At 44.4% G+C, this 12,582-nt stretch overlaps 1 protein-coding gene across 1 annotated transcript in view; it reads right to left on the bottom strand.

The window, feature by feature from the left end:
• The window catches only part of jmjd1cb (jumonji domain containing 1Cb), a 49,269-nt gene extending 38,657 nt beyond the window's left edge, over positions 1-10,612 (bottom strand). The window contains exon 1 of the mRNA XM_078103256.1: positions 10,373-10,612. Coding sequence (XP_077959382.1) covers positions 10,373-10,597 — 225 coding nt within the window. The 5' untranslated portion in view covers positions 10,598-10,612. The remainder of the gene's footprint in view (positions 1-10,372) is intronic.
• Positions 10,613-12,582: the final 1,970 nt, after the last annotated feature.

Raw genomic sequence — 12,582 nt, 5'->3', positions numbered from 1 at the left:
AGCAATAGTCCATATGCTACACTTATTAAAGCAACATTTCCACATACACACTCAGTCACCAACAATAATACATGCTACAACAATATTACCACAGCTGTGTGCACTGGTGAAGGTATGCATGTTTTAGCCTTTATGCCATTCTCCAATGAGGAGGTGTGAACCCTGCTGGTTTAGTCAGAGCAAGATGGCTGAACTGCTCCTGTGCAGTGACAGTGTCTGGCCCAGTGACCAGATAATAAGATGCCAGGTAATAAGTGGCGACTGTGGGTGAGTGGGGAGCAGGGTCGACCTCCAATCAGAGGGTTGTGGGTTCGATCCCAGGCCCGGCTAACCCGCATGTCGATGTGTCCTTGGGCAAGACACTTAACCCAACATTGCTCCTGTAGCTGTGACTAGTGTGTGAATGGTAGTTACTGATGGCAGGTGTCACTGTCTATGGTTCTCCTGTCATCAGTGTATGAATGGGTGTGAATGGGTGAATGATGTCATGTAGTGTTAAAGCGCTTTGAGTGGTCAGAAGACTAGAAAAGCGCTAAACAAGTACAAGCCATTTACCATTTACCATAAGTGCGCCTGTGTGTTTGCTGTATTTCATTCTACACGGTGGGCATTGTTACTAGGTAAAGTAGCAAGTCTAGAGACGTCAGAGAAGAAAGATATTCCAACTATGTTTTACTCTGGCTTTGCCGACTGCTGCTTAGCTGCTGTTTAGATTTAGTCTGGTTAGTGAACAAAAGGTCTGTCCACAGCTAAAGTTGTTGGTACCAGCAAGTACGCTCGTCTGTGATTCAATCTGATGTTGTGTGTTATCCTATTGTTTATCAGCTTGTTTACGCTAAACAGAAATCCTAAGAAGTGTTAATTGCTACCCGACCCGTACATCTGTTTATGGTAGGCGAGGTTAATGTGACATTTATACTCCTCCACGCTTCAAACATGGTCCCAGGAGCCAAAGGCTGAGATGGAACAGTTCAAATGCAGTTCATGGCGAGAAACGTGAATATATCCAGCTGATTGACGAATACATTTCTACAGCAATATAAAAAGAATATGAGAGGTAATTATGGACCTTTAATTTAAAAACAATCCTCATACTGGTATTGACGTTTACATTTCTGGGATTGACACTGCACTAGTATACCGCACGCTTATCAGAACTGAATAACAAGGAATCTGTCAGACAGACTTCTATCACTTCACCTTCTTATCTCCGCTGCAGCTTCTCCGACAAAAAGAGACAAACTATATGAGCTTATGAATCACAAATCATCAGCGCCAGTAGGTTTGTTTTGGGGAGATATTTATAGCAGGGATACTCGTATCAAATCCTCTGACCTGGCAGCGGCTACAGATAAAACCTCTGCTGGAGTTCATTTCTATAAAGAACACACACAGCTTGAAATTGCTGCTCCTCTCTGCCCGTCTGCCTCTCCTACTTGGACAGAGGAGAGGTAACGTTGCTGTGTAGCAGCATTAAGACACTAAGCCACATTGCGGCAAGTGTGGGTGTATGTGTGCGTTGGTGTGTGCACGTCACATCACTTTTATTACTGGCTCTGCACCATTCGTTTTAGCTGCAGAGGTGGCAGACGGACACGGCGTCATGTGCTTAGTTGTGTCTCTATTTAAAGCTTCCTGACCCGCTGGGTTTAAAGTGGACAATACATGTATGAATGGATTTAATATAACTTCCGAAACAAAACCTGGATGCAAACACTAAAAAAAGTGAAACGAGTCGAATCAGTGGTCATCTGCAATAAGAGCCAAATATGTTATTTTAACCCTCCGTGCTGACCCGAGATCTGCTCTGTCCTCGTGGCCTCGGGTGTCCTCTGGTCATTCAAATCCACTTTGACTTTGATGGGAGCCTTTAATGAGTTCACGCAGTGCTCGGAGCTCCTTGGGGGGGCACACCGATGGCTCAGAACTCCAGAACGGGGCTGTTTGGAGTGGTCCATCTGACACGTGCTGTCGTGTAGTGCTGGCTCCACTGCACTCCACTGGGAGTGCTGGGAAGCGTGAACACACCAGTAGTGAATTTCAGTGAAAGTTGGTGTTCCTTCACATGCTGTGTGTCGGCATCTGTCCTCTCATGGAAGGTGTAATGGTGCAAGTGGAGGAGGGAGAGGGGTCATCGCTGACCACACGTCACCGACAGAGTGAGGACGAGGACACAACGGTGTCGACAAAAACTATGACGAAAATTTTTCGTTAACGAACCTTTTTTCCATGACTTAAAAAATAAAAACTATGACTCAATCTATTCTAACTTTCGTTAACGAGACGAACATCTTGGTGGTTGACGAAATCACAATACTTCTTTCCCCCTAAATTCGCACGCAGCTGACAGACAACAGACCGGCAAAGTACGGCGGATATTAACGTGTCATGATGACGTCATCCACGAACCGACTTGTGCACCGACTACCGACCGCGACGCTGTTTTACGCTTCGGCGAGTTTGAACGTGGCTTCCTTAGTTTAGCTCCGCTGTCTCGGGTTAGCTGCCTGTTAGCGGGCTGAAGCCGCGCTGCTTCACAGAAACATGAAGAGCCGTTTAACAGCTCGGGGCTGTTAACGCGTCTAACGTAATAAACTCATTGCAGGTTCTGAAGCCTCACGCATTTCTACTGTAGTTCACGCGCCACATCGTGAGAAGACTGTGTTAAGCCGTCTCGGCCACCGTACGCTCGTTACTAAGCAACATAGAGGCGCCACACACGTGACAGGTGGATCCTTTTGATAGAAGTGCGCAGTGCAGGTGGAGGACGTGGCGGCACAGAGCAGGTGGAGGAAAACCCGCAGGACACAAGAGACAAGAACTGGTCATGAAACCAACAAAGAAACAAAGAGAAAGAAAAGACTGTTGAATGAAAAGTGGGGGTCCAGTTTAGAACGGCTGGTTTATGATGCAGCCAAGAAAATAATGTATTGCACCGATTGTAGGACGTTAAGGTCTCTTTAGTTGGGACAGTGGAAACAATAAAGGAGCATAAAGTTTCAAAAGCATTGCAAGTAAACAGACAAAGACAACAAAGCTGTTGACAACAAAGTGTTGCGTTTAGGTCCCTGGTCCTCATGAAGTTGTCAATATGTTAAATTGCCTTGCAAATAAATGCTTTGCTATTTGTAAAAATCCAAATCCTTTCATGTAATGATTTTTCACATGTCATTTATATCAGCTCACACAAACACAACCATTTGTTCTTGGCCCGGCTCCTCCGTCATATTTTACAACCCATTGTGGCCCGCGAGTCAAAAAGTTTGCCGACCTGCTATAGACCTGTCCTAGGAGGGACATCTATAGACCTGTCCTAGGAGGGACATCTAAAGGACAACCAAGTACTGCAAGCTAGACTATTATGCAGTTGTAGACAAGTTGTAAATGAAATGTGACTAAAACTAATTACATTTTAGTCTAGTTTTCGTCGACGAAAACTAGACTAAAACTAAGAAGATTTAAAATGAATAAATGTGACTAAAACTAGTATGCATTTTTCCTCTAAAGATTAAGACTAAGACTAAATCAAAAATAGCTGCCAAAATGAATACTGGGACACAATCTCCACTGATCCTTCTGTGACTTGGGACCCTGCTGAGCAAGAACTTCTACTTATGGAGCGGAGCCACAGAACAACCAACACTCAACCAGAGAGGTTTTTGGGGGGTGGGGGGACAGATGTAACCTGTTAGAACCAACAACAAGCAACGAGCCCATCCCACATCCCAACAACATAACAAAAGGGTTTTCAAAGAACAAGCTGTACGCAGGCCTGTCGCAATATGCGATTAAATGACATATCTGCTCGTTCGCCTCTTAGGGAGGGAGGAATTTTTCACATTCCGATTCGAATGTCTATTAATAATAACTATTATGAAAAATAAAACGTTCTTTGTTCTTTGAAATAGCGTACTTTTATTACTATGCTATTATATTGTCATCATGTTATCAGTGGCATGAAATGGTCTGAAAATTGCAATAATATCGCAATACATTTTAGTGCAATAATCGCACAACAAATATTTGATATTGTGACAGCTGTAGCTGTACGCGTCCTGCTCACCATCAGCAACAGACAGACACACTAAAGGCCCAAACTGCAAGCGATGACCTACATGTCTCATTGACCATGTGTTTGTACATCCTCCTCTTTTCTTATATCTCTGGTTTTGTCTCAGATCAAAATAGTAAGATTTGCTCTTTAACTTCTTTTATTCCTCACATAAGATTCCAAGAATGAGCCCAGAACCCAACAACACTCCGCTCAGAGTTAACAGATACTTCTACATGCATGCTTCATGCTTCATAGACATGTTGTTGGGCAGCGGACTGAAAGTGAAACACAGGAAGCTTTTAGAGGAACCCAAAACACAGCATCAGTTTCACAACCAAGTATTTAGACACTTAGCATTTACATCACTGCCGGGTGAGCTTGTGACAGACAGGGAAATGAAGACGGCAGCAAATATCGCCTCACTAAACGCTTTATCGGTCTATGGCAGACAGGAAACCTGCAGAGGATTTGTTCCACACACACACACAAGTGAATGGAGAGGCATGGACACTTCCTCTTGAAAACAGTGGCAGAGAAAAGCAGAGCAGTGACAGTTGTGGTCATTTATTGTGTGTTTTACTTTATAAAAACATACAATTCAATGTTCAGGAAATAAAAAACATTAAATACATCATAAAAAGTAATAATGAAAAGATTAGTTTTAAACAATAACAACATGCTGCTTTAAGATAGTGTAAAGAGCTCATGATTCATCCATATTACCTTTATTTATGCTGCTGTATAAACATTTCACTAGATCACATGTGAGCACATCACAATAAACTTATCATCAGCCTGTTCTCAATTCTCCTTTTCTCCATCAGAACCTGAACCGCCTCATAATGAAACCCAATAATTCAATAATAGTGAGCCTATAGTAGTAGAGATCTACTAGTCTGGGTGCCGCTTCCCATTTACCATTTTCACAAGTTGTTCTTGTTGTTGTTCTGGAAAATCTATAAATGCTTTTTTTCCGACTGTCTAACCTCGCTCTCTTGCTTTATGAAAAGATGCCTGCATAACACACACACACACACACACACACACACACACACACACACACAGCTGCACTGATATATTACTAGTGTGAAAGGGAAAAGGCCATAAACATCCAACTACGTGTGGGTGTTTAGCCTCGTAGGAGACATCTCTTCAGGAGCACAATGGTACTCGTGTGAAACAAAGTGGGCATACCTTTCAGACGCACATTGATGTTCCTTTTGATTTCAACGAGTACACAGCCTCCGAGAACATCCCCCTAGAGGGCTGTCGTTTGTCAGAAATAAACCAAACAAGTGAGTGCTACATTGGTTCTTGGCTTCCTGATGAGGTCTGAGGGTAACTCTTCCTCAGCCAATCACAAAGAAGCCCCTGGGTGATGGATGGGAGGAGTGGAAAATGTTCTATTAAATGAAACAGTTTCACCTGGCCATCATTCAATTATAACAATCTGGTGATGCTGATACGTTAGAACTTAAATCATCACAACAAGAAGTATGAATGTGGCCTTTCTTCACCATTATTCAAAGTATTCGGTGTGATGCCAACTGCCGACGTTTAAAACTATGAATACACCTTGTCCCGGGTATCACTTGGATCCTGCGGCTCAGTGGAGAGCAGGGTCGTCCTTAGATTAGACAGTTAGTGGTTTGATACCAGGCTTTGCTAGTTCATGTTCATGTGTCCTTAACTTAACCCTAAGAAGCACTGATTTGCCCGTGTTCACTGCCTTGTCTAATGACCCTTTGACCCACTTGTGGAGACAAAACAACTAATTACTGGATTTATGCGCGACAGAGACAAACAGGAGGCCAACAATGGCAAACCATGAGAAAGCAGAGAGACACTGTGTGTGTGTGTTGAGGTCATGTAGTCATGTAACTCTGTGATAAGTACACAAGCAATCTGCTGGCTCGTCTGTGCGAGGGCTGATCTGTGATTGGCTGTGGAGGGTCTGTTTTCTAGGTGAAGATGTCAATGATCAACATCAGCGGTCTTGCAGACGAGTTCAACGCCTGCACATGAGCAAGCAACACACTCAGCTTTGAATTTTTGACTGATCTGCAGTCTGCTGACCACAGAGCAGAGCAGAGCTTGTAAAAACACATATAACACAATATAAATCTTGTAAGCATCCATTGTTTTCACAATTGGGAAGACTTGAGGAAAATTGTAAATGCAATATGAATATTTATATATATATTTGATTGTTTATTTTTATTTATGGCATACTAAACTAAAGACATGGTTGCGTTCTCCCTGCTTCTAGCCACGATTGTGTTATTTTCATAGAGGTGCAGTCTTTTACATTGCAGTGAAAATTGAAATAGACATAAACTACCAGAGGAGAAGAAAAAAAACGGCCAAAGTTCAGAGGGTTAAGGAGCAAGAAAACACCCGGACAAAAAAAAGATACATGCTTTCAGATACATTTCTGAAGGAACGCATGAGATGACAAACGTTTACAGCTTCACTTCCCTTTGGTATGTGTCGATGTCTGTACTACATGTTGATAGTGTCGTTATTACATTAGCAGTGGAGAGGCAGAGATTTGACTTGAGTGTAAAAACACAGGAGGAGGAGCCAGAGAGAGAAAACAACAAGTCGTCTTTCAACTCTTATCTGCTGTGCGCGTGCCAGATGGTGGTGTGCCTTTGCATGCTCACACATTCTGAACCACAGTCGGGCACACAGATGCACACACAAGGAACTATAGGCCGTCTATGTCAAACATTGCAGAACACCATCCCACGGGGGACAAAAGTGAAATAAGATGTGTTGTGGTGTGTGTTCGGTGTGCTGCAGTGTGTGCGTGAGGAATGGTGAGACACAGAGATTAAACAAAGACACCACAGGAACCACAGCGACACATCAAAGCGTGTGTGTCAGTGGCTCAGTGTGTGTGAGTGCGTGAGTGAGTGAGTGAGTGCAGACGCAGCATCATGTGTTCATCTATAAACACACACACACACACACACACACACCTGTTCAAACCACTATCAGACAATCGCATGTTAACCCTCAACCTCCAGCGGTTTGGTTTTGGTTTTTGGTTTCCTGTCAGTTCCCACTTGTCTATTATTTTTACTGCAATATAGAAGTCATGCACCTCTATGGAAACAGCACAATCATGGCCAGAACCTGTGTACTTACTGCATAATAACATATTTACTGACAAAAAGCCTAGACTATCTATTCAACACTGTTCCAGCTGCAGCTGTTTACATGGTCTGCAGCACATTGGTTAGTGTGGTTAGTTGTGGTTTCACTGTTTTCAGGATCCAACTAACCTTGGTGGAAACACTGGTCGAGGAACTGCCTGCCTGTTGCTGTTGTTTGCACTGATTGGCCAACGGCTCGACTGCCGCCATGTTGAGAGCTGTGCGGAGGCAACAACTCCATCATGGGTTTTCTCTGGATTTGGAATTCAGCCAATCAAAGTAACACGATGGGACTAAAAGCACAATGTGTCTAGAACCAAGGGTCCCGAGGAACTCAAAGAGGGAAGAGTTCCCTCTACACAGTTCTGAAGAACAGTGAAAATTAGAATTAGATCTTCGACAAGTCTGACGGAGACTAGGGCTGCAATTAACGAATATTTTGATAAGTGATTAATCGGTTGATTAATCGATAAATCGGATTTAAAAAACAGCATTAAAAAGCTTTAATTTCCACCCCCTTATTCTACAACAGAACTGCAAATTCACATTGCAAAAATACTTCAGAAAGTACAGGTTGCTCACTCCTCCATAATAATTTATAAAAAATTACGAAAAATACAAATCAGAAAATGTAACAGGATTTGTTTTAAGGTCAGAACTAGTTCTCTATACTGCACTCACAAACTCTCACACTCACTAACACACACCCCATGTTCACTTGAAGCTTATTCATTAAATTATTACCATCATTTTTGTGCAAGTTAAGTAAATGTATACACCCCATCAAAGTACAGCTAAAAAACAACCAGGTACTATGAGATGAATTTAAAATGGTATTTGTAAATAAATGCATTAGAGGCTTCTTATGCATTAGAGGCGCTGGTTTAATAGATGTCTCCCTTTACAGGCGAAACATCAACTACCGTATAATCCACAGTATATGCGCAAGCGCACTAGACTACCGTATATTACAGCATTAAAAATGCAAAAACAATAACCAAAATGGGACAAAGCACAACATATATGCAAGATAACAGATTGAAAAATGAATGGTCCAAAAGAGGCAAGTAAATAAAAATGTGTCTTAGTCTTGCTAACTGCGCTGTTATTAGCGAGCTAACGCTAGCTTGATCAGCTGGATGACGAGTAAACCGCAGCAGCAGAGCTGCCGGAGGCACGTTACGGTCCTCACTTCAAAATGGGACAACGTGGTGCTCCCGTGCAAAGTTACGTGGACTTTGCATATTTTGCCATTGACACTCTTTCAGGGCTCTCATGCATTGAGCGTGACAGTCACTCATTTCGGCCTTTAGTGACGCACTCCCGCCACACATCCAATCTATCACGCAAAAAAATAAGATAATAATCGGACTTTGGTTCCTCTTCAACCTCCGTAGTGTCCAACCCCCCTCCCCCAATGCCCGCATACCGGACGACTAGTCGAACAGACGTCAGCGTCATGTGACTCACAACAACTGCCGGCACTGCTGGCTGCTCCTTCCTCTACGTCGGCTCGCCGCTTTTATTTTTGCTCCGCCCGCATCTCCGCAACTCATTGAGTGACGGAGTGAGTGACGTAACCGCGCGTCACAATGAATCGATTCATTGTTGCAGCCCTAACGGAGACACTGCACAGCGTCCGCCGTTCTCTTTGGGTCATTTCTTGGATGAAGAATTTGACATCCTCCTGTCCAACTTCCCTGAGAATGACCCTTCGGTCATCCTCCTGTGAGACGTTAACATCCAGACAGAGAAGTCATCTGACCTTTTACTCCTACTTTCTTCTTTTGCACTCTCACTCAGTCACTCTCCTCCCACTCACAGAGCTGGCAATCACCTTGACTACATCTTCACCAGAAACTGCTCTACCTTTAACCTCACTGTAACTCCACGTGTCTGACCACTTCTTCATCACCTACTCTCGTCCACTGTTTCTAACTAACGACCCCACTCCATCAATTAACTCTGTACCGGTTTGTCGCAACATCTGCTCCATCTCTCCCTCCTCTCTGGCCTCCTCTGTTGTATCAGCTCTCCCCTCAACAGACTCTTTATCACTCTTATATCCGAACGCTGCCGCAGAGACTCTCAACTCTGTCCTCCTCTCTCGACTCGCTCTGTCCTCTTTCACGACACGACAGGTCGGCAAACCCCGTCTGGCCCAGGTCTGTCTGAGCCGGTGTGTGCCGAGAAAGCCACTCTGCGAGCATCGGAAAAGAAATGGCGTAATTCTAAACAATCTACATCCAGAACATGGTCAAACCCGACATCCCAACCCGCACACTCCACTCCTCTCTTCACTGGCTGCCAGTGGCTGCCCGCATCCAGTTCTAAACACTGGTACTCACGTACCATGCAAAACACTCGACTAGATCACGACTCTTTGCTGTCCTTGCTCCGAAATGGTGGAACGAGCTCTCTGAAGACACCAGGACCGCAGAGAGCCTTCACATCTTCCGCCGCAAACTAAAGACTCACCTCTTCAGACGATAGCTTGACTAAAAAACACAAAACAGTGTAGCACTTAAATTGTACTTACAGTATAACGTCTCTTATCCATAGCAAGTTGTAAATTGGCTTTTTTGACAAAATTCTGCTTTCCTTGTTTCTTGTCTAATGGGTTTGTATCCTTATGGTTATTGTCACTTTGGATAAAAGCATCAGCTAAGTGACATGTAATGTAATGTACAAAACCACTGTGCTGAGAATAAACACAAACATATGCGTCTCCTAAACAAATGTGCCCGTTTTTGAATGAAAGGAAATGGGAAATCCAGGGAAACCACATTTATTTATGATAGCAATTATCTCCGCACATTCGGAAAGTCCACAGAACCGAGTTGAACTTTTAAATGAAAAAAAGAAATCCTCAACCGAAGTGACCTATTGGGCACCCCTGCTCTAGCTCCTCCCCTCTCCTCTCCCAGACTACCTGAGGCCCACCTTTAAGTAGCTCAGCTGGGGGGGATATTAGTCTCAACACAACAGGGACTTAAGGGCTTAACTGTGTCTCAAACCACAGGGATAGAACATGGTTCAGTCACCACAAAGACAAACATATGAACCAGCACATAGAGAGCTTCCACAGTGATCCAGAAGTGTGGTGCTTCTTCTACTACTGTGTCCTGGTCTATAAATAGAAACACAAAGGTCTTACCAGGGCAGGCCACTGTATGTGTTTGGTCTTGGTTCCCTGAAGCAGTCCTCCCCCTGTTCCTCCTCCTCCCTCCGTCCTCTTGGCCCAGACCAGCTGGTGCTCCAGGAGAAACAGCTGGAAATCCTCGTAGACCTTCACCCACTCTCTTTTCTCCCACTCCTGGTCGTCGAACTCCACGTATACCTGCACATGGCACAAAGAGGGAGCCTTCAGTGACAGAATCATAGCCTTAGCGCAATTTAGGTTTTGTATTTTACATCTGACACATTTTATGACGAAGAAGAACAGAGACATAGATGTGGAATTAGAGAATACCTCGTGCATCTATTTCAAGAAAACACATTTGGTTGGTTCAGATCACATAAAAAATAGTAAAGAACGTGAATAAAGAGTAAAAAATATGAAAAGAATTAAGATTTTGGATGAACGAGTGACGCTACAGCAGCTGTAGGATGATAGCTGATAATAAAGTTTGATCTCAGTCATTTATAACGTAAAGGTATTTAAACACATTGAGTACTGGAATATTATCCAGTGGCGGACTGTTCTTGTGTTAGCCATCTTCCCGTCTTCATTTGATCTAAACTCACTCCTCTGACTGTTCCTTCACTCCTGCTTCAATACAACTCTACCATCCCCCACGCTTTCCTCAATAGGCAGAGAGAGGCAGAGCCAGAGAGAGAGAGAGAGAGGGGGGGGATCAACGGGTGCATCTCTCCTCAGTCCACCTCCCGCCCTCCCCCTCTCCCCCGATGCACTGCTACAGTCGACTGAGTGCAGCAGGCTCGGAGGCGGCTACCTGAGCGGGTCCTCCCTTTGTGTGCTGTTGCTGCAGTCACATCAGTCTCCACTGATCCCTGATCAGACTAGAAGGATGGACCTCCATCTGCCCCGGTCTCAGGGTCAGTAACATCCGCTCTGCTCTGCTAGTGGAGGTACTCCATGGACTAAACAAAACGCTTCAGCGTTACTCAGGAGCAACAGCTAATATACAGCAGAGAAAATAAGAGCGTTAGAAAATAGATGTTTGTATTTTATTACCACTCAAACAACTGGGTTTATTCAAATGCTTTCAATAAATGATAATGTTTGAACACATCATAATGTCGCTCTGTCCTGTATTCATTTGACTGGTGGTCTATAGTCAGGCTTTCCTCAGTCAAAGGAGAGACAGGCTCAAAGTAAGTTGATAATATTCCAGTTGATCAACTAACATTTTCCGCACCTTCCTCATGACTAAAATTATTGGACCATCATTGTTGATTCATATTTTATTTTTGTACAAATCAAATTCAAATTCCAAAAATCAGAGTATAAAAAGGAACTAATCGGTTTCCAGCCCCTCCAGTTTACGTCCTTCTGTGATCACATTCAGAGCTTGAATAGGACTACTGAATAAACGCGGTCCTGTTGTGTGGCCCGGAGACGGACTCGGTGGGGAGAAATACGACTTGAGCTTCTGATTATGCAGCAGAGTCCCTCTCAGTAAAAGGAAACACTAAACTGAGTGAAAGACTGTTTGCATTCATCTTTCTATCCTTCTATCGGCTGTCTCTTAATGGTAGTATTAAATCATATTCCAATACATCGAATGGAACAATCTACCCTGCCAGGCTGTGTGTATGACTGTAACGGTCTGAAGTAGCATTAAAAAGTGTAAACATATCAGGCCGTGTCGGGACGGGGAATTATAGGGCTGACCTGAGTGGGCCAGTCACGGCTTCCCCTTACAGACCCCACTGACACAATGAGCGGTGTGCGTCTGCGCCTGGTTACAGACCCCACTGACACAATGAGCGGTGTGCGTCTGCGCCTGGTTACAGACCCCACTGACACAATGAGCGGTGTGCTTCTGCGCCTGGTTACAGACCCCACTGACACAATGAGCGGTGTGCGTCTGCGCCTGGTTACAGACCCCACTGACACAATGAGCGGTGTGCGTCTGCGCCTGGTTACAGACCCCACTGACACAATGAGCGGTGTGCGTCTGCGCCTGGTTACAGACCCCACTGACACAATGAGCGGTGTGCGTCTGCACCTGGTTACAGACCCCACTGACACAATGAGCGGTGTGCGTCTGCGCCTGGTTACAGACCCCACTGACACAATGAGCGGTGTGCGTCTGCGCCTGGTTACAGACCCCACTGACACAATGAGCGGTGTGCGTCTGCGCCTGGTTACAGACCCCACTGACACAATGAGCGGTGTGC

Source organism: Gasterosteus aculeatus, chromosome 5, assembly GCF_964276395.1.
Source record: "Gasterosteus aculeatus chromosome 5, fGasAcu3.hap1.1, whole genome shotgun sequence".
Classification (NCBI taxonomy): Eukaryota; Metazoa; Chordata; class Actinopteri; order Perciformes; family Gasterosteidae; genus Gasterosteus; species Gasterosteus aculeatus.
This window is presented reverse-complemented; position numbering and strand designations above follow the sequence as displayed.